Here is a 26,647-nt window from a genome sequence, read left to right on the forward strand (position 1 = left end):
AGCCTTCTATCATCTACTCTGCTGTACAATATCAAAGCATAACACACAACACGTTTTAAATAACCATTCAGATCACAATAGTCTTATTATTTAGGCCTCATGCACACTGGTTGTTTTTACAGCTGCTGTTTTTGGCTTCAGACGTTATTTTCTGCAGTCAAGCTCCGCAGAATGTTACCCTATGTGTCCATGCACACATAGGTTATTATCAGCAGTTTTTGGCAGGGGAGTTTACTGGCTGGAAAAACCCCAGAACTAGTGGGTTTTGAGAGGAGTTTTTCAGCTGTAAAAACGCTCTAACGCTGAAAACAGCGTGCAAACGCCAAAAACTGACTTATCAGCGTTTATGAGCCATAAGCTTTTATGAGGGTATAGTTTTGCTAAAAACGCTACAGCTAAACACGGCAATAAACGCTACTACAAAAATGCTGAATAACTCGCTCTACAGCTACAGCTTTCTACAGCTAACGCTACTGGCATTTTTTAGAACGTCCAGTGTGCATGAGGCCCTTAAAAAAGGGAGATATTTAAAGTGCAATTATGCATAGCAATCAGGAAGAATGCTAGGATGCCTGTCTACCCCAGTAAAAACTAAAATCTTATTGGATGGTACTAGGTGTGGCGTTTTAGAGGAATTTATATTTCATTATCTTTCCACAACCGAGAGTCACTGTGGCTCGTACAAATAGGGGGAGGTGACCCAGAAACACAAAGGGAGTGATTTACTAAAGACAAATAAACTATGCACATTGCAAGTACACTTGCACTCCTTTTCCTCAGAGCTTAGTGAATCCCACAACCACCTAACAACTGTCCTTGAGCCACCCCCATCAAATCATTCCCCGCATCTATTACCTTTTGTACCACCTCTCCCCTCCCTTTAGAATGTAAGCTCTACAAAAGGGCCCTCCTGTCCCTTCTGCATTGTACTGTAATTGTGCTGTTCCCCCCTCTACATTGTAAAGCGCTGTGTAAACTGTTGGTGCTATATAGATCGTGTATAATAATCTGGTGAAGCTCTGCTTATTTCCATCATTCAATCATGTACAAACAAAAATGTAATTAATTTTTTTTCTTTCCTTTCACCTGCTGGATATTCTTTATAAAGTAAAGCTTCACCATATTCACTAATCTCTGGGAAAATTAGTTCAACTGCACATGCAAAGTGAATAGTCTATTCGCCTTTATTAAATCAACCCCAAGTGAGTCACCCGAAGATATAGGTTGAGCTTGGTGGGCAACAACAAGGCAAACAGAACCATGCCAACAAGCCAAACAAAAGAGACAAGGGTCAGAGATTCAATAAAGAGTATTGCTTTTAATATATTAAAAGACCACTCAGTTAACGAACAATAACTTCTACCAATATCTTCAAATACGTCATGCATTACAAAGTCAAAGCTTAAAAAATCCAATCATAGCATGAACGCTCTAACATTTTAACAAAGGCAACTTTGGTTGCCTGTATGAAACAAGGATTAATAGGAGATCTTTATTCCAACTTACAAATCATAGAGAACACTGAAAAACATAAAAATAGTTTTGCCCGGTGGCAAGAAGACATAGAAGATCTAGATGCGGTGGACTGGGCACGAGCCCTGGAAACACTTCCCAGGACATCTCTCTCGCCCTCTCAAAGGCTATCTCAGCTTTTTATCATACATAGGGTTCATTATACCCCACAAAAAATGTTTGGGGAAAATATACAACCCTGTTATGCCTGTGATGCTCTCTATTTAATGGTTATTTCCTCCACATATGCTCTGGCGATGTCCAAAGCTTCATCGTTACTGGGAAAAGATATTTATAACCTTAAATTTACTATGTTCCACTGAGGTAACAGGGACACCCAAACTTGCACTATTGGGAATAATACCTGATGGAGCAATACCAGTAGAGATGCATACTATGTGGTTAAGATCCCTATAATTAGCACGTAAAGTTATTTTACAAAAATGGTCATCTGCTGATCCTTCAACCCATAAACAATGGGTTGAGAAACTTAACTATATAATTAAAAGGGGAAAATTAACAACCAAAGGTTTGGTAAAATATGGTCATGTTGGACAGAACCTAGTTATGAATTATATGATGGTTTATCTAGTAGAGAGCAGTAAAGGTAGAGGTGATAGATGGGAGTAAAGAGCTGAGGTAGAAGGGTGAGGAGTAGATGAGAAGATAATTTGATGCTGCATAGAGGAAGTTTGCCATAGTCTGTTGACTGATATCATGGGAGCTCAATTTGATGAGTAAAATGTATTTATTCATGCTCCTATTATGTTTTATATGCTAAATGATTTTAATCTTAGACCCCTTTCACACTGAGGAGTTTTTCAGACGCTTTTGGGCTAAAAATAGCGCCTGTAAAGCACCTGAAAAACAGCTCCCCTGCAGTCTTAGTGTGAAAGCCCGAGTGCTTTCACACTGAGACAATGAGCTGGCAGGACGTTAAAAAAACTCCTGCAAGCAGCATCTTTGGAGTGGTGAAGGAGCAGTGTATACACCGCTCTTGCCCATTGAAATGAATGGGCAGAGCCGGCGAACTGCCGGCAAAGAGCCGCTGCAGCGGTGCTTTGTGGGTCATTTCAACCCTTTTTTGGCCGCTAGTGGGGGTTAAAAGTGCCCCGCTAGCAGCCAAAAACCTCTGCAAAAACGACGGTAAAGCGCCACTAAAAATAGCTGCGTTTTACCGTCAACGCCCGCCCGCTCCAGTGTGAAAGCAGTCTGAGAGGTGCAAGGTTTGTTTGGTTTGTGTGCTTTCTTATTTTTTTGATACTTAAAGTGACTGTGTTTGTAAGTTGTGGCCTTGCAGATTTGAACCATGGAGGCTTGGTGATGCACTGCCCATGAAGCACTAACAGCCCTGGTGGAGTGCGCTTTGATTGAAAAGGCAGAATCTTCCTCTTCAAACCATAAGCTTGAACAATTACTTGCTGGGTCCACTTAGAAATAGTAGATTTCGATGCTGCCTGTCCTCTTTCAGGACCTTCAGGCAACACAAACAAAACATCCGTTTTTAGGATCTGAGCAGTCGCCTTCAAGTAGGTTTTGACTGCTCTCACCACATCAAGAGAATGTAGCGACTTTTCTTCAGTAGAACAGGGTTCTGGAAAAAAGAAGGTAGAGCAATATCCTGGTTTAGATGAAAACCTGACACTACCTTCGGTAGAAAGTTAGGATGAGGACGCAATACTACTCTATCCTTGTGAATAATTAAATATGGCTCTTTACAAGAAAGAGCAGCCAACTCTGATACCCTTCTTGCAGAAGATTAGCTACCAGAAAAACTAGCTTCCTTGTCAAAGGGAATATGTCGTATCAGGTCAGAAGGCTGTTTCTGCAATGTCGACAGAACTAAATTCAAGTCCCAAGGGTTCAGGACTGACCTAACCGGTGGATTAATCCATGTTATCCCCTGTATAAAGCTATGGACCAAAGAATGCGAAGCAAGTGGTCGTTGAAACAATACCGATAAGGCCGAGCCCTGGCCTTTGATAGTACTCAAGGCCAGCTTCATCTCTAACCCCATTTGTAGAAAGGCAAGGATTCTTCCTATGACATACTTTCTGGGATGCCAACCCCTGGATTCACACCAGGAAACATATGCCTTCCAGACTCTATAATATATGATTCTAGAGGCTGGCTTCCTTGCATTAATCAAGGTAGATACCACTGAACCGGACAGCCCATGCTTCTTCAGAATGTGGGTCTCGATAGCCAAAACGTTAAATTTAGCGTTTGTAAGTTAGGATGGAATACCGGACCCTGCGAGAGTAGGTCCGGATGTGGTGGTAGGGTCCATGGGTCCCCTACCGCCGTCTTTATGATCTCTGCATACCAAGATCTGGGCCACAAGAATCACTGACTTCCCTTCCTGCTTGATCCTGCAAAGAAGTTGTGGAAGCAGCAGAATAGGAGGGAATGCATAAATCAGTGAAAACTGATTCCACCAAAGCATCCGTTCCGCATGCTAGCGGATCCTTTGTTCTTGACACAAAGTTGTCGATCTTCTTCTTGAACCTGGACGCAAATAGGTCTACATTTCGGGATCCCCCATCTCCGGCATATTGCCAGGAAGATATCGGAGTGAAGGGCCCATTCTCCCGGGAACAACTGCTGGCAACTTAAGTAGTCCGCCTGGCAATTTTCTATTTCTGGAATGAAGACTGCCGATAGGCAAGGTACATTGTTTTCTGCCCAAGTTAGGATATGATTCACCTCTCTCTGGGCCGCACAACTTTTTGTGCCCCCTTGGTGATTGATATAGGCCACTGCTGTGGTATTTTCGGATTGGATCCTGACAGGACAATTCCGCAACCTGAATGTCCAGGCCCTCAGGGCCAAGTGCACTGCCAGAATCTCTAGAATGTTGATGGGCAAAGTCATTTCTGGTCTGGACCATTTCCCTTGGACAGTCACCTCTTCCAGGACTGCACCCCAACCCGAAAGGCTTGCATCTGTTGTTACTACCTTCCAGGTAACTGGTAAGAAGGACTTTCCCTTTTGCAGATTTTTGGTTATCAACCACCAACTGAGGCTCCGGCGCACCTTTGGAGACAGACGCACTGGGAAATCTAGAGCTTGGACCTTCCTGTTCCAAGCTGATAGAATACTGTTTTGCAGCAGTCTCGAATGAAACTGAGCATAAGGAACGGCCTCGAATGAAGACACCATCTTTCCCAACAACTTCATGCAAAGCCGAACAGAAGGGTTCTTCTTTGCTTTGACCACCTGAATCAGCTCCTTTATGGCGCAGATCTTTGCCTGGGGCAAGAATACCCTTTTCTGGGCTGTATCTATGATCAGACACAAGTATTCTAATCTGCTTGATGGTTTTAAGGAAGATTTCTCTAGGTTGAGAATCCAGCCTAGGTATTCCAGGTAGTTGACTCTGGTGACCATACTTTGGTCTATCAAGAGCAGATCGTCCAGGTAAGCGATAATCATTATACCTTGGGCCCTTAATCTGGCCAGGACCCTTGTAAACACCTGAGGTGCAGTAGCTAGACTGAAGGGCAGAGCTACAAACTGAAAATGAAGATTTTCTACCTCGAAACGTAGATATTTCTGGTGAGCGGGGAAAATAGGCACATTGAGGTATGCATCCTAAATGTCGATTAACACCAGAAGTTCTCCCCCTTGTAGGATGGAGACAACTGATCAGATTGACTCCATGGGAAAAGAGCGGATATTCAGGAACCGGTTTAGATCCTTGAGATCTAGGATGGGTCTGACATCTCCATTTGGTTTTGGCACTGTGAAAAGGTTCGAATAAAACCCCAAACCCTGCTCTTCCATGGGGACCACCATGATCACTTTTTGAGACAAAAGACGGTCCAATGCTTGAAAGAGAGACTTCTTTTTCTCTGGATCCTTGGGAAAGTTTGATCTGATAAAACGAGGACACGGGAACTCTCGGAACGCTAGTTTGTACCCTGGAGCTATTGAAAAAAATCACCCATCTGTCTCGACACACTTCCTGCCAGATCCTTGAGAACTGCAGAAGTCTTCCCCCCACTTGAGCGAGTGGGGGCGCCCCTTCATAAGGAGGCTTTAGTATGTTGTTTTGTAGGTTTCCTCCCCTAGGACTGCTTTTGTCCCTGGGGTTGACCCTGAGGTTTACCTCTTGAACCTGGCGGCGGAGGCCGACGTGACTGCCTGAAGACTAATGCCCCTGGCACTGGAGAAGGAGCTTGCTTAAAATAAATACGTTTATCTTTTTCACTAGAAATTTTTTGGATGAATTTATCCAAATCATCCCCAAACAGCCGTTTACCGTGGAAAGGAAACCTAGCCAGGAGTTTTTTGCATGGCGCTTCGGCTGACCAATTTTTCAAACATAGTATTCTACGCATATGCACCAGCCCAAGCGTAAGCGTAAGCGCGAGGCCTGAAGAATGGAATCTCTCATAGCATCAATTGCAAAACATAAAGCCCCTGGTAGCTCGGCTAAATCCTGGGCCTGCTGATCAGGGATAACCTTGAGCACCTGTTTAAACTGGTCTTTCAAGGATTGACATACACCAATTGCTGCCACCGCAGTTTGAGTCACTGATCCTGCCAAAGAAAATGCGTTTAACAGGAATTCCAATTTCTTATCAGTTGGATCCCTAAGCATTGTCTACCGGACAAGTCAAACTTTTATTCAGAGGATATAGCAACGTCAATTGCTGGTATCTCCCACTTTTAATGAATTTTTCCTCCATGGGATAAAGTACTGAGAATTTTTTAGGAGGAAAAAAATGCTTATCTGGGTGATCCCACTCAGAATACATAATCTGTTCCAGCAAGGAATGGACAGGAAAGGCATGCACAGCTTGAGGAGGCTTTAGCGAACCCAAACAAGAAGTGGGCTTACCAACCCACTCAGTTAAAGGTAGCATAAATGTGGAGTGGAACATTTCATTAAGAGATTGCACCAATCTTTTAGAGGCATGCTGAGGCGGTGAAAGAGTGGAGCGGCATCCGACGATCGTTCTGGGCTCCCCCTGCCTATTCCGGGAGAGGGGAGAGCTTCTGCCCAGGTGGGGGGTGTTTTTTTAGAAAAAATCCCCCCTCCAACATCTTACTGAGACTTGGGACTGTTTAGCCTGAGTGAGGTATGGAAGCAGGAACAAGGTACGTGCTCAATACAGCCCCCAGTGGTGACTTTAGGCATGACATCATTTACTGTATTTATTGGCGTATAACACTCACTTTTTCACCATGAAAATCGGGTGCAAATAGTGTGTGCGTGTTATACGCCAATACTTCAATTTTAGCTGCCTCGAAGGGGAGGGGGGCGGGATGAGCGCCTTCAGATTAAATACAGTGAGAATCTCCTGTTTACTTGGCGGCCTCTGTAATAGAAAGTCCCGTCTCCTGGGCCACCATTGGACCACTGTTCTGTCTATCATAGGAGATTCTCACTGTATGTAATCTGTCAGCGCTTGTCCCACCCCCCTCCCTGTCCCCTTTAGGCTGCAGATGGGCATCGATCAGACTGCACTGATAGCAGTGGTGAGGCTGCTGAATTGAAGGCAGTGGTGAGGCTGCTGCATTGATGGCAATGGCAAGGCTGCTACATTGATGTAGACTAATGAGGCTGCATTGATGGCACTTGTGAGGCTGCAGATGGGCATTGATCAGGCTGCATTGATGGTAATGGTGAGGCTGCAGATGGGCGCTGACCCTTATTTTGCTTCAAAGTTCCTTTTTAAAATTTTAGTTTTTTTTCCTGAAACTTCCTTCTTAAAATGAATGTGCGTGTTATACGCTGATAAATACGGTACTTTTAAAGGAGAAAATCCATAAGAAAATTTAAAATTCCTTAGGAATCTCCACTTACCTTATCCGGCTGCAGGGATTCTGTGGTAAAACCAAACAGACCCAATCTTCACCCCTCACGGCGGGCTCCGTTAAACCTTCAAGGACTGGGGCCCTTTTTTAATCGAGGGATCCACACCCCTGGACCCGTATAGCACCCCGCCAGGAAGCTTTATGGCTGAAAAAAAACAAAGCCCTGGATCCCGGGGTCCAGCTCTCTAAAAAGAGAATCGTTACAAGCTAAACCTCGTTTCTTCCACCACGAGGCCTGGGTACCATTAAATTCGGCCTGAAAAGACACTTTGAATGGATCCGGCTGCATAGCTTGCCCCAGCAAAGGATTATTCCAGTGGAGCTCAGCATAGCACATCTTTACTTATGACCAACACCTCAGACACTGGCGAAAAAACTGACGTACTCCCAGTAATGGGAGGGGTTATATAGGGAGTGAACTTCCTGTCTTAGGGTGTGCCAGTGTCCATCACCTAAAGGTGGCCTATATAACCCACATAGTAACTACTGTGGCTCTGTGTCCTGTGATGTATAATAAAGAAAATAGTATCGCTGAAAGAACCTGGACATCTACCTGGTAGAACTTTGAGAATTTATGAACTGAAGACCAGGTGGTAACATTACAAAGCTGAGCATCAGAAGCTTGATGTTGGAATGCCCAGGAAACTCCCACTGATCTGGTAGAGGGAGTACGTAAGGGTATTTGAAGTAACTTATCCTTTAAGGCACAAACTCATAATGAGTTCTCTTATCCATCTAGCAATAGTGGAATGGGAAGCAGAGTGTCCCTTTCAAGACCCAGTTGGCAGGGCAAAAAAAATAGAGTGTTTTCTGTACAGAAGTTGTACCTTTAAGGTAGACTGGTGGTTCTGACTACAGTATATCCAAACAACGCACAGCAGTTTCCTTGGGATGCTTAAGAGCAGGTCACAAGGAAGGAAGGACAAAGTCTTTATGAAGGTGAAAGGCTGATAACACTTTTAGGTAGAAAGGCAGATCATGCATGCAAAATCACTTTGTCCTTGTGAAGAATTAGGAAGGGTTCTGTACAAGAGAGAGCCATTAACTGAAAACCATCCGACAAACCCAATAGCCACCCAGAGAGCTACTTTGCATGAGAGATCACCAACGGGTTAAATGGATTTTAGAACAGAATGGACAAGCTCTCTCTTGACAGCACTTAAAGCCAGGTTTTGGACTAGTTCCAGCTGCAGGAAAGCCAGAATATGAGGTAAAGATGGTCTCTGTGGCTGAAATGCCTGTGTTCACACAAGGCGAAAAAGGATTTCCTGGTACGGTAGAGGATTTTTCTTGCAGTGGCTTTTCTGGCTTTGAGTAATGTTGGAATGATACATATGTCAGAAATACCCCTGTCCTTCAAGACTTTTGATTCAACGGCCAATAAAGCTAGTGACCAAGAAGCAGGACGGAGCAGGGCCATTTGAGACAGCAGGTCCAGCCTGTTTGGAAGGACTAGGGGTCGACTCCCAGAGGTTTCACTATGCTGTGTACCAAGTTTTTCTGTCCAGTTTGGTGCAATAAGTATCAACAATACTCTCTTCCTCTATTTTGCACAGCAGTCAAGGAAGTATTGGCACTGGAGGAAAAGCTTGTTACCCTGAAAAAAGTCCATAGAATCCCCAGAGCATCTGATTTCACTGCTAAAGAACACTTGGTTCTGGCCACAAACAGGGTTAACTTGTTGCTGAACCTGGAGGTCAGATATCCACCATCTGGAGTTCACAATTTCTGACATAAGCAGTTGAAGGTATAAGGATGAATGGACCATCCCTTTTAGTCCAAGCAGTGAGAACTGAGGAGATCCACCTTCTAATTGTCTACTCCTTGGATGTGAACAGCAGAGATTGCTGGACAGTGTTTTTCTATCCAGGAGATTGTTAGACTTACTTCTTTTAAGGCTGCTTGACTACTCCCAGGGACAAGAGATGTGCAGGGCAGTCTGTAAATCTAACCGTCCTTGGGCAGATTTTGATTGGTTTGAGAGAAGAAAACAAAGAGGGAGTCCAGGTTAAACTCTACTTTGTAGAGCTTTGACACCACCAATTCAACCCATAGGTCTGGAATGTATGTGAACCAGAGGAATGCAAACTGTAACAGATATTCCCCCACTCTAAGGAGTGAGAGTGCCCCTTCCCTGTGTAGAAGGCTTTTTGGCAGACTTGGTGGGCTTTGTGTTCCAATTTTTGTGCCCAAATTTTGGCTTTGAAGTCTGGGGAGTTATGTAGTGATCAACACTTTGAAGAGGTAGAAAACTCCCTGAAGACGGGGGTTATGGCGACATCCCTTGTGGGAGAAGAGTCTTTCCTCCTGTGACATCCTTCATAAACTTGTCAAACGCCTCACCAAAGAGACATCCTCCTTCAAAGGGGTATATGAGTGAGGCTTCTTTTACATTCCACTTCAGCTGACCAGAATTTGAGCCATAAGATTCTGCACATATGGACAGAAATGAGAGCCATCCTGGAAATTTGTATCATCACTTGTTCTACAGCTCCAACACAGAAAAGTAAGGCAGAAGGCAGTGATTGTAAGCATTCCTCCAGCGTTCAGTCCTGAAAGAGAAGATCCTGTTGACTCTAGTCAAATCAACTGCAGTTTGACAAACAAAAATGTATTTAATTTATTAAAAGGTACTTATATAGCCCTGTCAATTTACGGAGTGCTTTTACATATATATTATACATTCACATCAGTCCCTGCCCTCAAGGAGCTTACAATCTAAGGTCCCTAACGCGGTCATACATACACATAGTAGGGCCAATTTACACAGGATCCAATTAACCTACCAGCATGTCTTTGGAGTATGGGAGGAAACCGGAGTATCCAGAGGAGACCCACGCAGGCACAGGGAGAACATGCAAACTCAAGGCAGGTAATGTCGTGGCTGGGAGTCGAATCAACAACCCTAGTGCTTCTAGGTGGAAGTGCTAACCACAATAGCTGGCTGCAGGGCCAGACCTGCAGGAGCTAAGAAAAGCTTCAAACTTTTTGTCTGCAGAATCCTAAACATTGAAGGAATATCTTCTATAGGCAGAGTAAGATGAATGTTTTGAGACAACAGGGTCTACTACTGAAGCAGTCCACATTTTTCACTGGCTATAGCTTGGCAATAATTCCCCAAGGGGTTAAAACCTGTTCAGGAGCAATCCAATTGTTATAAATTGTCCATTCTTTATGATCATGAATAGAAAAAGTATTTTTAGACTCCTCAGGTCTTTTGGTATCCAAAGGGCCTGGCGTGATGAGGGAGAATCAAATGCGACTATACTGAGGCTTTTGTGCACAGCATATCTACATTGGAAAGCATATTGTATGAAGCCATAGCATCAGGTGTATGAGAAGCTGAGGGGTGAATCTTCTGTAACTTCCGCCAACACCACGTCCAGATTTTCTTAAATGTTTTCCATACCTAGCTCTTCTAAGGGAGGTAGTTCCACTTTTGACCCAGGTAGAGAAGAAGGTGGCGGTGGAGAAGAACCCTGATGCTTTTGGGCTCTGGACAGTTATAACTGAAATAAGGCTGATGGTTGTCTGAGTAACTCTGATGTAGCTAAAGAGATTATGTCTTGGTCATATAGGCTGCTTGCTGTGTGCCTGAGATACAGCTAATTGGATGCAAAGACTGATCCTGCACTGATGCAACATCAATCCTTTAACAAAGTCCTTGTGGAAAAAGGGTGGAATGAAATGCCTTTATGCCTTTTAAGGGCTCTGGGTGGAAGTAGTGGTAATAGTGCAATCTGTGGTGTGATATAAAAACTAGTCATCCACCTGAGACTAAGCTCGGAATGGCGGACATTTTATCGCTAAGTTAGAAAGTTTAAACACTCGCTAAATGAATAAAGTCAAATGCAATTCCCAGTTTCCTGATAGTTTTCATTGTAAAAATGAATACTATTGAGGAGACAATGAAAAGTATATTGCAAGTAGTGGAGGTGTTAAGTCTCAAACATGCTATAAAACTACAGTAACGATCCAATAACTGGAATAACCTGTCTCGCCTTTCCATGTTGCAATTTCCTGTATGGGTCTAGGCTTAGTATGTCACAGTGGGCAAACCCCCGGAAGGGTCTTCAGGGCTTTGGAACCATAGAAATTGATCACAATCCTGGACCTGTGACTAACTATATGTGTTGCTCTAAGTGCCAAAATGAGCACCCAAGCATGATCTAGTGCTCAAAGCAACATCACAGGCCTTCACTGCAGCGTAGCATGCAGTTCACAAGGTTTTACTGAGGTTGCATCAATCCAGATGCACTGCTTCTATTGTTATTATAGAAGGCAATGAAGAGTTGCTTGAAGAATTCCAAGTTTTTAAGAACTAGTTAAGCATAGATATTTCTCTACAAGGGCGAGGGGGTCCATCACCTACAGAACACTAGCCTAAAACTGAGGTCTTACAGAGTGTAGTAGTGTTGAAGAGGTAAACATAAAGAGGGTGTGTCCAAAAGCTTTGCCAGTGTCCAATCACATGAAGGTTGCAGCCTATAACCCAGGGTCTACGAATATCCAGTCTGTGTCTTGTATGAGTAAAATATGTCTTTTTCCCTCTTCTTAGAGCACATGTGCACCCCTGCCATGTTCATTCCTATGGGTGGGCCACTTTCCACCTGTGAAATATAAATCACCAGAATAAATAGGGCTGCAATCGATGTGCAATCCATGTGCCCTAAGAAGAGTCAGCAGCAACATTTTGGAAGGAAGGGTTTACAGTGCCTGTCAGGGCCACACAGTGAAGATCACTGGAATGGGAAGTGAGATAAGCATACAATATGGCAAGCTTCATTAATGGGGGGTACTAAAAGGCAAGTTCAGTAAAATTTAAGTTGTCCTTTAAAGTCCAATTGAAGATCAATTTATTGTACAGACCTCTAAGAATGTGGTCACCATGGAAACAAAAAAAATGATGAAAGTTATTTTAAAAACAACAACAATATCTGACTTTTTTCAGCTTAAAATGAAAGAACCCTCACTGCTGCTATCATGACTATCAATTCAGTATGCTGCAAAAATAAATTAGATGTCTCTCTTGCAAGTCTGCATAACTGTAATGCTTTGTGCTATCATTTCTTTCTCTCCAAATGTTTAACCATAACAACACATAATGTAACTGACACAATAATCCTCTGTTCTGTACTCATTTGTGTATTTTTTTTATTTAAAAAAAAATTCCACAGCTGTCACTTTGGCCTGTACAAAAAAAGCACCCAACCCTGAAACAGTAAGCATTTTCTAAACTACCTATAGGGATGGTTGAATCTCGTAAGGCGCTTCAAAAGCTGTAGCAAGTAGCCAAAGACATTAGCTGGTGGGACCTTCACACCGAACAAACCTTTGCTGTGGCCGACAGCAGCCATCGCTGTTCACTTGTAGTGGCAAACCAAGTTGTTACCTGCAGTTAGGGACAGGTGTCCAAGCCTGGAATCTGGGGTATGCAGCTAAATGGCCATGTGAAGGAGCCCTTAATATGCAGTCCAATGGGCACCAGAGTTGGGCCCCATGTACTCAGTAATCGTACGGTAACAGGTCTGGACAGACACTCTCCCACCATTTCTCTGCAATGCAAGTCTGTGTGAGGACACTTGGGCTGACGGTCGTAGCGGTCATTCAAGTACAAATGTGAGTAGGAAGCAACATTCCACTGAAAGAGAAGGGTATTTTAGGGTGTCTTCAAGTACAAACAGTCACAAATCATAACATGCGGGGGTAAAGAACTATGGAGAGATAAAACGCTGTAAAACTTCAGTTGGGCTTGAGGAACTTTATAGTGCTGACCCTCTGTGCTACATTTGTTCAGGAACATTTTATTTTAACTGCAACACTTCCGTACTGGAACCTTTTTCCTGAGCCACAGGATAAATATAAAGATCTAGATGCTCCGGCAGAGCTCTAAATCTGGTGGAAAATGTGTATCTTGGGTGCTAGATGAAACAAAAAGGTACTTATCTATGCATATAGTTATTAAACTCACTAAAAAGCTTTACTTTTTACATGGAAGTGAAATGCCACTAGGGTCTGTATTTATACGTGTAATAATGCAACAAAGCTGATAGATTTTTATGTTTTTGTCATGTTTGGTCATCTTTGCAGTGATATAGAAACAAAATTCTGGGGATCCATTTCTGCCTAGACAGATATTTGATTTTCCCAGAATATGACATACTTGCAAATGTGCACATAATAACTACAGTTCATTCAGTGAAAGAGTTTGGCTTTATTGCACAGTCCTCAAAGAATGTGGTCACCATGGAAACACAAAATGATGAAAATTATTGTAAAACAACAATATCTGACTTTTTCAGCTTAAAAGGAAAGATACCATCACTGCTGCTATCACAGCTCTAAATTCAATAAGCTACAAAAGAATACCTATTTCAATGTTTTAAATATTTTTTTGCTATTGCAATGGTATTTAAGCAGCATCATTTTTTCTTTGCAGAAAAACTTTCTCACAGCCTTACAGGGAACTCAAACCAAAAGCATGCAACCTACAGTGCCATGCATATATTACCAAACAGATATAGTGATCAGATGCCCATCTAGCGCAAATCAGACTGCCTGTCATTTAGCAGAGAATACGCTACGCATTTCTGACACCTGTGGCTGCAATTCTGAACAGTCAGTTGTGACAGTTTTGACACTAGCTGGAAAAATACGTGTTTACTGAAGTGACCCCCTTGCTCCTCTTACCCACCTCTCCTCAATATCTGTCCTGCCTGTCTGCATTCATTTAAGGCTCTGTACTGTTGCTTCTCTCCAAATTTTAAACAACAGCAACTAACACAATGCAATGGATGGAAGACAGGTGTCACAAACCTCCTCTTAAAGAAGTATGGGGTTAATAAAAAAAAAAAAACAGAAAAAAACTGCATGATCACATCTATGCAACAGCATCAGTGTGATGCTGCAGCTCTCCCAGGTTGGCTCTAAGCCAGAGAACTGAGAGATCACATGACTGCTGGTCATTCAGCTCTTGGTCTGCTCAGAGTGGAGAGTGGTGACTGTCTGTCAAGGCTCCCCACTCTGCTCCTGCTGTGTTCACTTGAGTACCAGGCTGGAGAGGGTGCAGCTGGCCCTGAGCCCTCAGCTTTGTATTGAGAAGAGGAGCCAGCTGTCAATCAGGCAGTGCATTACAACAACATACAGTAGTTGGGATCCTTCCAGGGGATGGAGCAGCTCTGCCATATCAGCTTAGAGTGGGCAATAGCCCGCTCTCAGCTGAATCTGGGTCAAAGGAGAGGAAAAGTAAGTGTACTTCTGTGACCCCACAAAAGAAGCACGGCCAAAAAAAAAAAAAGAATTGGCCATGCTTCTTTTTTAATGGCGGTACCAACATGGCAGGTGTAATGTGTAGCTCCTGCACACAGCTGTAAGGTCTGATTCTTTAATCGATTCAAAAATAGCTTACGTAGCATAATCTGCTTATGGTCTTAATCACAGCTTACTTTAGCATTTCAAAGTGCACAATTACAACCTCTACAGCCCGTCCTTCTAAGAGGGGCTATCCACATACAAAATAAGAGTATAAAATAAACACATTAAAAGCTTTCTTCCAGTCCAACTTGAAATGTTGTTGTACAGGTCCCTAATTGCTAGCTTGTTACAGGTAGAGGTGGTATCATTGAATTTTCAGGGGGAGTATAGAGGAACAAAATACACTATAGGTTGTACTGACGGCAAAAGGGGCAGCAATGGGGAGCATGTACAGAAAATAACTGTGATACATGAACAATGTTATTTTATGTATGAAGCCACTGGTCCAGTATGACAACTAAGAATTTTATAGAAAGGAGTGGCAGTCAATGTATTTTTCTGCAGTTTTTTTTTTTTTTTTTAAGAAAATCACAACAGAGTGGTTAGTGTGTAAAGAGTCCTTTACCGAAACTAATTTGTAAAAAGGACTAAAGTCCAGATGGGTAGTGTATTAAACAGATGTTTTGCTGGTGACTTCTGTGTAAACGTAAATTAATTTTTATAACTTGTTAGTAAAGCAGGCTAGTCCAGGTGGCCAAGTGCCAAGTGTAAACCCCAATCAAAAGATTAGTATTTATTTAAGATCCCAGGTTGGATAGCTGGTGACTCAGTACAGATGGCTAGAGGCCGAGGTACACCACAACACTTTCCTGTCCTGCTTGCCAACTCAGTCCTCTCTCTAGTGTATTTGCTGATTAGTGTAGCAATCCCTGCTCATGCTTAAGCCTGATTTCAAAAGAGAAAACTTAGAAAACCGTAGTTCCCCATACACCTGAGGAACCCCCGCATATAATGCAACCATTTTTGTATGTGCCCTGCAAAAATCTTCCCATGTATGGCCATGAACAATAGCATCAGATGGCTATGGGAAACTGGAATATAAAGGGTGGTTCTTTTTTTCCCTGATATTCTGTTCATCTATGTGTAAATGGCAGACATGAATCAGGATAGCCTGGTGCTCCACATGACTACATTAATAAAAGCAAACAGCTAGAGATTCTCCATTGTACATAACAGTGGATGTGCATGGCAGGTAAAAAAGCTTGTCCAAAGGTCAAATGTACAGGCAGAACAGCAAAGGTTCGATTCACCCAAGATATTTCTGGTAGATGCTAGTGAGTTAAACCCCTGTGAGTTTCTTACACTTGCTTGCAGGGACACTATTGGTGAGATTCTGGGTCTGCACACCTGCTGTAACCTTTATTGGGGGGGTCCCACTCATTGTGTTGTATTTTTATTTAGACAAATAATATAAATACAGCGCACAGCCAAATTATAAAAAAAAATCCCAGCACAGTGAAGAAAAAAAGATATATATATATATATATATATATATATATATATATATATATATATATATATATATATATATATATATATATATATGTTTCTGTAATGTAAAAAAATGAGACAAAGGTAAATCATTTCAGAACATTTTCCACTTTTAGTGTGACCTTTAATCTGTACAACTCAATTGAAAAACAAACTGAAATATTTTAGAAGGATGTAAAAATTAAAAACTAAAATAATGTGGTTGCATAAGTGTGCACACCCACTTATAACTGGGGATGTAGCTGTGTTCAGAATTAAGAAATCACATTCAAACTCATGTTAAATAGGAGACCATACACACATGCCATCATTTAAAGTGGCGCTAATTAACCCAAAATAAAGTTCAGCTGTTCTAGTAGGTCTTTCCTGACATTTTCTTAGTTGCATCCTACAGCAAAAGCCCTAGTCCACAGAGAGCTTCCAAAGCATCAGAGGGATCTGATTGCTAAAAGGTACCAGTCGGGAGAAGGGTACAAAAGAATTCCCAAGGCATTAGATATACCATGGAACACAGTGAAGACAGTCATCATCAAGTGGAGAAAATATGGCACAACAGTGACATTACCAAGAACTGGACGTCCCTCCAAATTTGATGAAAAGACCAGAAGAAAACTGGGGAGGCTGCCAAGAGGCCTACAGCAACATTAACTACTTCAATACCAGACACTTTCGCCCCTTCCTGCCGAGGACAATTTTCAGCTTTTAGCGTCGTCACACTTTGAATGACAATTGCGCGATCATGCAACACTGTACCCAAACAAAATTTTTATAATTTTCTTCCCACAAATAGGAGCTTTCTTTTGGTGGTATTTGATCACCACTGGGTTTTTATTTTTTGCTAAACAAACTAAAAAAGACCAACATTTTTGAACAAAATAAAAAACTGATGGGCACAGATAGGCGGCACTTATGGGTGGCACTGATAACACTGATAGGCGGCACTGATGGGCACTAATAGATGGCACTGGATTGGCAGCACTGATGAGGAGCTGACAGGCATTACTGAGTGGCATCTGAAGGGCACTGACAGGCATTACTGATGGAGCACTGACTGGCACATTTATGGGCACTGATTGGCACGGTCAGGCATTCTTTATGGGGCACAGGCTGGCAGCTAATGGGTAGTGATTGGTAGCTGATGGGCACCTCTGATGGGGGCTGCACTGATAATGTGCTGTTTATAAGCGCAGACCCCCCTCTGACAGGGAGAGCCGCCGATCGGCTCTCCCTGTCAGTGCGAACTGAGAAAAGCCGTTTACCGGTACTTCCTGGTTCACACGACGATCAGCTGTGATTGGTCACAGCTGATCATGTGGTAAGAAGCCTCTGTCAGAGGCTCCATACCACGATCGGAGATGCGGTGTGTCAGACTGACACACAGCACCACCGATTGCCGCACTCCGTGCTGACCTGTATCCTGATCATGTCATATGACGTCTGGTCAGGATAACAGAACCACTTTGCCAACGTCATATTGCTATATGGTGGGCGGCAAGTGGTTAAAGGAGTTGCAGGAATATCTGGCAAGTACAGGCGGTGTGGTACATGTGACAACAATCTCCCATATTCTTCAGATGTCTGGGGTAGAGTGGCAAGACAGAAGCATTTTCTTACCAAGAAAAACATCCAAGCCCATCTAAATTTTGCAAAAACACATCTGAAATCTTCCAAAAGCAATGTGGGAAAATGTGTTGGAGTCTGATGAAACCAAGGTTGAACTTTTTGGCCATAATTCCAAAAGATATATTTGGCAAAAAAACAACACTGCACATTACCAACCAAAAGAATACCATACCCACAGTGAAGCATGGTGGTGGCAGCATCATGCTTTGGGGCTGTTTTTCTTCAGCTGGTACAGGGGCCTTAGTCAAGGTAGAGGAAATTATGAACAGTTCCAAAACCCTGTCAATGTTGGCAGAAAACCTTCAGGCTTCTGCTAGAAGGCTGAACGTAAAGAGGAACTTCATCTTTCAGCATTACAACGACTCAAATACATCCAAATCAACAAAAGAAAGGCTTTACCAGAAGATTAAAGTTTTTGAACGGCCCAGCCAGAGCCCAAAACCTGAATTCAATTGAAAATCTGTGGGGTGATCTGAGAGTTGCCCTCGCAATCTGACAAATTTGGAGTGTTTTTTGCAAGGAAGAGTGGGCACATTTTGCACAGTCAAGATGTGCCATGCTGATAGACACATACCCAAAAAGACTGAGTACTGTAATAACATCAAAAGGTGCTTCAACAAAGTATTCGTTTAAGGGTGCGCAACCATATTTTATTATTTTATTTTTACTTCCCTCCACCTAAAAGATTTCAGTTTGTTGTTCAACTGAGTTGTACAGTTTATAGGTCACATTAAAGGTGGAAAGATTTCTGAAATTGTTTATCTTTGTATCATTTTTTTTACATCACAGAAACCTGACATTTTAACAGGGGTGTGTAGACTTTTTATATCCAATATATTATATGTACACACAGTATCTTACAAAAGTGAGTACACCCCTCACATTTTTGTAAATATTTTATTATATCTTTTCATGTGACAACACTGAAGAAATTACACTTTGCTACAATGTAAAATAGTGAGTGTACAGCTTGTATAACAGTGTGAATTTGCTGTCCCCTTCAAATAACTAAACACACAGCCGTTAGCCTCGGTTCACACTGGGACGACTTGTCAGGCGACCTAGTCGTCTGACAAGTAGCGTCCCGTTCTGTGCAATGGAACCATTCTAATCAGAGCGACGCAAGTCACTCCGACTTAGAAAAAGGTTCCTGTACGACTTTGGGGGCAACTTGCATTGACTTCTATACAGAAGTCCTTTTGCAAGTCGCCGCTGAGTCGTGTCCTGGGTCGCCTGAGGCAGTCGTGCTGTAAGTCGTGCTGTCTCAGTGTGAACTGAGGCTTAATGTCTAAATTGCTGGCAACAAAAGTGAGTACACCACTAAGTGAAAATGTCCAAATTGGGCCTAAAGTATCAATATTGTGTGTGTGGTCATTGTTTTCCAGCACTGCCTTAACCCTCTTGGGCATGAAGTTCACCAGAGCTTCACAGGTTGCCACTGGAGTCCTCTTCCACTCCTCCATGATGACATCACGGAGCTGGTGGATGTTAGAGACCTTGCGCTCCTCCACCTTCCGTTTAAAAATGCCCCACAGATGCTCAATAGGGTTTAGGTCTGGAGACATGCTTGGCCAGTCCCCAACCTTTTTTTTTTTTTTCAATTTTAATCTTTTATTTTTTATAAATCAAGATAACAAAATATACCTAAAGCGAGTGGGGAGTGATATAGCATTTGTTCAGGAAACAGACTTTAGGGAAAATAGTCTCCCCTTTCTTAGAAACAGATTTTTTCCGATCGGATATCATGCTACCAATTCTGTGGCTAAGAAGGGGGGAGTATCTCTCTTGATTTCCGGTAGGATTCCATGGTAAAATTGGGGGGTCAGGGGTGACCCTGGGCTCCTTTTATGCCCCTAACACACAACAGGATGTATTCTTTAGGAAATACTTGGACAAACTTCTGGGATTACAGGAAGGCCATCTGATTCTGCAGGGTGATTTGAACATTCCCTTGGTCCCTAGTGAGGACACTTCCACTGGGATCTCGGCAGCACCACCAGGCACCCAGAAGCAAACCTCACATTTGTTACAAGGAGCGAGGCTAGTAGATATATGGCGATTGTTTCACTCAGGAGAGAGGGACTATTCTTTTTACTCTGCCCCACATAAGACATATTCCCGCATTGATTACTATTTTATTCCACATAATCAAATGCATGCGGTAAAGGAAGTGGGAATATGAAGCATTACTTGGTCTGACCATGCACCAATTTTTCTGAAATACAACCTCTTGGATACCCAATACCCTGGTCTGACGACCTGAAAGCTTAATTAAAGTCTCCTGCAGGACACTTCTGTTTTGGAAGATGTCCATAGAGAAGCAACTTGGTACTTTCAGACCAATGATACACCAGATTGTGATCCAGGCGTGATCTGGGAGGCCCATAAAGCGGTGATAAGGGGAGAATTGATAAAACATGGGGCAAGAATTAAAAGGGAAAGAGAAGCAAAACTGACATCCTTATTGGCAGATATTCTTCGTTTAGAAACCTTGCACAAACAGAGCCCTAACCCAGTTAGGAAAAGGAACCTTCCGTCGGCGCATAGACAGACCACAGCGTTACTTTTGTATAGAGCCAAGAGGGCAATACAGTCAGGAAGGAAACAGAATTATGAATATGGTGATAAGTGTGAGAAACAACTTGCTAGCTTGGGGGGGGGAGGGGGTGAGAGAAAGGGGAGGGGTTTAACACCCCCCTTTTTTTCTTCTTCTTTTGGGGATGGCGGGTGGGAGGGGGGAAAATATGAAATGAAGAAAGGTTTTGGTGGATACAGGGTGAATTGAGGACCCCCCCCCCAGTTGCGAAGACACGGTATGGGTCTTGGATGGGGGGGGGGCGGTTATCCATTTGTATGTTTGGGAAGGAATAATGGTTTTGATTTTACGTTAAACGAGTAGGGGGAAGGAGATTATTAAGTATACTAATAGAAAGAGTATAGGATACTATGGTATGTCACCTAGTAGACAGAGATGGATATTATATCATGTATGATGTTTATGGAATATATTTAGTCCCCAACCTTTACCCTCAGCATCTTAAGCAAGGCAGTGGTTGTCTTAGAGGTGTGTTTGGAGTCGTTATGTTGGAATACTGCCCTGCGGCCCAGTCTTCGAAGGGAGGGGATCCTGCTCTGCTTCAGTATGTCACAGCACATGTTGGCATTCATTTTTTCCTCAATGAACTGTAGTTTCCCAGTGCTGGCAGCACTCATGCAGCCCCAGACCATGACACTCCCACCACCATGCTTGACTATAGGCAAGACACACTTGTCTTGCACTTCTCACCTGGTTGCCACCACACACACTTAACACCATCAGAACCAAATAAGTTTATCTTGGTCTCATCAAACGACAGGCCATGGTTCCAGTAATCCATGTCCTTAGTCTGCTTGTCTTCAACAAACTGTTTGCAGGCTTTCTTGTGCATCATCTTTAGAAGAGGCTTCCTTCTGGGATGACAGCCATGCAGACCACTTTGATAATTTGATGCAGTGTGCGGTGTATGGTCTGAGCACTGACAGGCTGACCCCCCCCACCCCTTCAACCTCTGCAGCAATGCTGGCAACACTCATATGCCTATTTCCCAAAGACAACCTCTGAATATGACACTGAGCACGTGCACTCAACTTCTTTGGTCGACCATGGCAAGGCCTGAGTGAAATCTGTCCTGTTAAACCGCTGTATGGTCTTGGCCTAAGCCATCTTCATTGTAGAGCAAAAATTCTTTTTTCAGATCTTCAGAGAGTTTTTTGCCATGAGGTACCAATTTTTTGGACTTTATGTTGGTTTGATGGATTTATGTATAAACGAAGGGTATTTTTGTATATAGTATTGAACACATAATAAGCACCGAATATATTATTGTTTATATACAGTATCTCACAAAAGTGAGTACACCCCTAACATTTTTGTAAAAATTTTATTATCTCTTTTCATGTGACAATACTCAAGAAATGACACTTTGCTACAATGTAAAGTAGTGAGTGTACAGCTTGTACAACAGTGTAAATTTGCTGTCCCCTCAAAATAACTCAACACACAGCCATTAATGTCTAAACCGCTGGCAACAAAAGTGAGTACACCCCTAAGTGAAAATGTCCAAATTGGGCCCAAAGTGTCAATATTTTGTGTGGCCACCATTATTTTCAAGCACTGCCTTAACCCTCTTGGACATGGAGTTCACAAGTTGCTACTGGAGTCCTCTTCCACTCCTCCACGACGACATAATATTATTTATATATATATATATATATATATATATATATATATATATATATATATATACACACATATATACATACACACACACACACACACTTTTTTTCTTCACTTTGCTGGAATTTTTTAGAGTTTGTCTGAGCGCTGTATTTATATAACTTATTTCTTAGATAACATTCCGATCCAGTACAGCAGCTATATTAAAATTAGCTTGGGTTTAGGAATATGCAGAATACAGCAGAAGGTGCTAGAACATGCAAAGTTGAGCATGAGTACCCGGAACTCCCGGTGGACAGAACAGGTTATGAAATTATGGCAGGGAAATGTCACTATTGGAGCTTTCGGTATATAAGCAAATCTTTGGGACTGCTGGCATAGGGATGCACACAACACCTGCGCATCCCTGTGCTGGTAACACACAGCCCTGTATGGGGCACACAGCTACAGTGGCGAAAGTAATTATTTGATCCCCTGCAGATTTTCTAAGTTTGGCCAATTACAAAGAAATGAAGTATTTGATCCCCTACCAACCAAAAATAATTCTGGCTCCCACAGACTGGCTACAGTATGTGCTCATGTGGTACACAGATTAGCCCTGTCAATTTAAGAATGTACTCCTAACGACAACTCGTTATCCTGTCTACAGAATGTTTCTTCCATTCAAACCTCACCATCATGGGCAAGACCAAAGAGCTGTTCAAAGACGTCAGAGACAAGGTAGACCTGCACAAGGCTGGAATGGGCTAGAAGACCATCAGCATGATGCTTGCAAATGGAAGAAATACAAAATAACCAACTGCCCTCTGTCTAGCACTCCATGCAAGATTTCACCTTATGGGTTAAGGATGATCATGAGAAAAGTGAGCGATCAGCCCAGAACTACACGGGAGGAGCTTTTAAATGAGCTCAAGGCAGTTGGGACCACAGTCAACAAATAAACCATTGGTAACACAATACGCCGACATGGATAAAAATTCTGCACCCACAAGGACCCCCTTCCTCAAGAAGGCACATGTACAGGCCCGCCTAAAGTTTGCCAATGAGCACCTACATGATTCAGAGAAGGAATGGGAGGATTGGGTGTCTCTGGAGGAATAAAAATGCTGACTATGACCCTAAAAACACCATCTCTATCATCAAGCATGGAGGTGGAAACATTATATTTTGGGGCTCCTTCTCTGCTAAAGGTACAGGCCGACTTTGCCGCATTGAGGGGTGAATGAACCGGGGCATGTATTGTAAAATCTTGGACGAGAACCTTCTTCCCTCAGCCAGAACATTGAAGATGGGTCGTGGATGGGTCTTCCAGCATAACAATGACCCAAAACATACTGCCAGGGCAACAAAGGAGTGGCTCAAGAAGAAGCACATTAATATCATGAAGTGTCCTAGCCAGTCCCCAGACACCAATCCTATAGAAAATTTATGGAGGGAGCCAAAACTTCGAATTGCCAATTGACAGCCAAGAAACCTTAAGGATTTAGAGAAGATCTGTAAAGAAGAGGGGCCCAAAAACCCTCCTGAGATGTGTGTAAACCTGGTAACCAACTACAAGTGCTTGCAAACAAGGGTTTCTCCACCAAGTACTAAGTCATACAACAACAAAAAAGTATCATGACACAGAGTGGTACTGTGGATACATATTTGAATATAAGCGTGCCACGTCCTGAAACTATATTAACCAAAGAAAAAACAAAGGGGACTTTGGACTTTGTAGGCACAGTAACACCAAGTATTTACATCAAAAATAGTTTATTGAAAAAACATATACATAGAATAAAGGTGTTATCTATTTAGGTGTTTCTATGTATATGTTTTTTCAATAAACTATTTTTGATGTAAATACTTGGTGTTACTGTGCCTACAAAGTCCAAAAAGTCTCCTTTGTTTTTTCTTAAGTACTAAGTCATGTTTTGCTTGGTGATCAAATACCTATTTTACTCACTGAACTGCAATTTATAACATTTATAATGTGTTTTTAATGCTTGGTTGATATTCTGTCTCTATCATTTAAAATACACCTATGATAAAAATTAAAGACTAGGGATGGGCTTTATGTTCGGGTCAAACTTGTGTTTGACTCGAACATTGGCTGTTCGCCCGTTTGCCGAAGTCTATGGGAAAAATCAAAAGTGCTAATTTTAAAGATTAATATGCAAGTTATTGTCATAAAAAGTGTTTGGGGACCTGGGTCCTGCCCCAGGGGACATGTATCAATGCAAAAAAATAATTTTTTTAAAACGGACGTTGTTTCGGGAGCAGTGATTTTAATAATGCTTAAAGTGAAACAATAAAAGTGTAATATTCCTTTAAATTACGTATCTGGGGGGTGTCTATAGTATGCCTGTAAAGTGGCGCATGTTTCCCGTGTTTAAAACAGTCTGACAGCAATACACATAAAAGTTAATTGATAAAAACGGCATGGAACCCCGAACCAAAATTAAAAAAAAAAAAAAAATGCGTGGGGTCCCCCCAAAAATCCATACCAGACCCTTATCCGAGCAAGCAACCTGGCAGGCCACAGGAAAAGAGGGGGGGGGACAAAAGAGTGTGCCTCCCCCCCTCCTGAACCGTACCAGGCCACATGCCCTCAAAATTGGGATGGTGCTTTGGGGTAGCCCCCCAAAGCACCTTGTCCCCATGTTGATGGGGAGAAGGGCCTCATCCCCAAAACCCTTGCCCAGGGGTTGTGGGGATCTGCAGGCGGTGGAGGAGCTTATCGGAATCTGGAAGGCCCCTTTAACAAGGGGACACCCAGATCTGGTATGGATTTTGAGGGGGACCCCCACGCCATTTTTTTAAATTTTGGCACGGGGTTCCCCTTAATATCCATACCAAACCTGAAGGGCCTGGTATGGAATTTAGGGGGGCCCCCACACATTTTTTTTTTTAAATTTTGGTTCGGGGTTCCCCTGTGGGGGAATCCCATGCCGTTTTTATCAATGAACTTTTATTTGTATTGCCGGACCGACAATTCATTATAGCTGCGAGTAGTTTTAAATTACTTTTTTTTCCTTTAGAAATTTCATTTTGCTGTCAGACTGTTCTAATTTTTTGCCTGTACACATATTCTAGTGCGAACCGAACAGGGGGTGTTTGGCCCATCCCTATTAAAGACCCTTAATTTCTTTGTAAGTGGGCAAACTTATAAAATCTGCATAATTATTTTCCCCACTGTAATTGCCCTATGTGACTAGGGCCTAAGAAGTCCCTGCATTTAATTTTGCTTTAACCTGGCGACCGTGACAATTTTGAGCAATCTGGACAATTTCTTGATGCTTGACAACAATGCATGATCGCTACTAACATTCTACCAGCATGGTCACCTTCTTCCCGTAGCATGAGTGTGTTGGCATACAGGCTTTGTCACAGCCATTAAGGAGTGCCAACAAGGCTTGAGCTGGAGGAGCAAGTGGTGTGGGGGCACCCTGTAGCATACACTACCAGCCATTACCAGAGAGATAGAGAACAGAGGCAGTGAAGTCACATGGCTGCTAAAGAATAAATAAAAAAAAGTATTCTTTTTTAGACTCGACTGCAGTGCTGGTTAGATGCCAGTGTATGCCAGTCCGCATGCTTTACACAACATCATTTTTCATTTAAGCCAAAAAAGTACTTTAACCATTACTTTTGTTTGGGTTAGCCTTTTAACCGAGGCTCAAACACCATTTGATTTCACTGTGAACGGTCATGCCATTGATTAAACAAGTCTTACTTGTGATGACTCTGGGTCAGTTAAATCTGGTTGGTTCTCTTGATCATTGTCCTGAATTTCTGAGCCAAGCTGCGTCTCTGTAGGAAAAAATTTAAAACAGGATATCATTTCCTGACACTGTACAAACAAATCATCTATACAAATAAAAGCAAATGCAGTTCTTAGGGATGCCATAACCCATAGCCGCAAATAAAATTAAAGTCAATGCTATGCTAAACATGGCATCACCAGTAAAATACTGTATATCCAATATTTCAGTTTCTAATATTGTTCAAATTAATTATCTTGGGTTAAAACTTAATTACCGTATGTAGTACCTACATGTGGAATATTGCAAACATGTGACCTTTTACTTCTTCCACTGAAGAAGAGGCGCTTTAAAAACTTAGTGATTATAAAGGCAGAAGGTTTTTTATCTTAAAACATTCTATGCATTAAGATAAAAAGCCTTCTGTGTGCAGCAGCCTCCCTCAGCCCCCCTAATACTTACCTGAGGTCCCTCTAGATCTAGCGATGTTGCAGGAGTATCTCGGCTGCCCAGGATTCCCCTCCTCATTGGCTGAGACAGAAGCAAAATGCCAATGGCTCTCGCTGCTGTCAAAGTCAGTCAGCCAATGAGGAGAGAAGGGGGCGGGGCCGGGCTTATTACTAAGGATGCTTTCACACTGGGGCGTCGGCGGTAAAGTGCCGCTATTTTAGCGGCACTTTACCGTCGTCTTTGCGGAGGTTTTCGGACGCTAGCAGGGCGCTTTTAACGCCTGCTATCAGTCGAAAAAGGGTTAAAAGACCCGCAAAGCATGTAAACACACAGATCCCGGTTCTCTCAGGGGAGAGGAGACAGATCGTGTGTTTATACAAAGTATGAACTAGAGCTGGACGATTTTCTCAAAAAAAAAAAACTCGATTCACGATTCGAATTGAGTTTTTTTTTTTGGACACCGCGCCGG

General features: G+C 42.6%; 1 protein-coding gene across 6 annotated transcripts in view; it reads right to left on the bottom strand.

Annotated features, from left to right (window-relative positions):
- Positions 1 to 26,647, bottom strand: part of UIMC1 (ubiquitin interaction motif containing 1) — a 252,931-nt gene that overhangs the window by 55,402 nt on the left and 170,882 nt on the right. For all 6 annotated transcript variants that reach the window (XR_012242873.1, XR_012242872.1, XM_073620479.1 and 3 more), the window contains exon 8: positions 25,701 to 25,777. Coding sequence is in view for 4 of the 6 variants with exons in the window: in XM_073620479.1 (XP_073476580.1) it covers positions 25,701 to 25,777 (77 nt within the window). In the remaining 2 variants the exon portion in view is untranslated. The remainder of the gene's footprint in view (positions 1 to 25,700; positions 25,778 to 26,647) is intronic.

The sequence above is a fragment of the Aquarana catesbeiana genome, linkage group LG03 (genome assembly GCF_042186555.1).
Source record: "Aquarana catesbeiana isolate 2022-GZ linkage group LG03, ASM4218655v1, whole genome shotgun sequence".
NCBI lineage: Eukaryota > Metazoa > Chordata > Amphibia > Anura > Ranidae > Aquarana > Aquarana catesbeiana.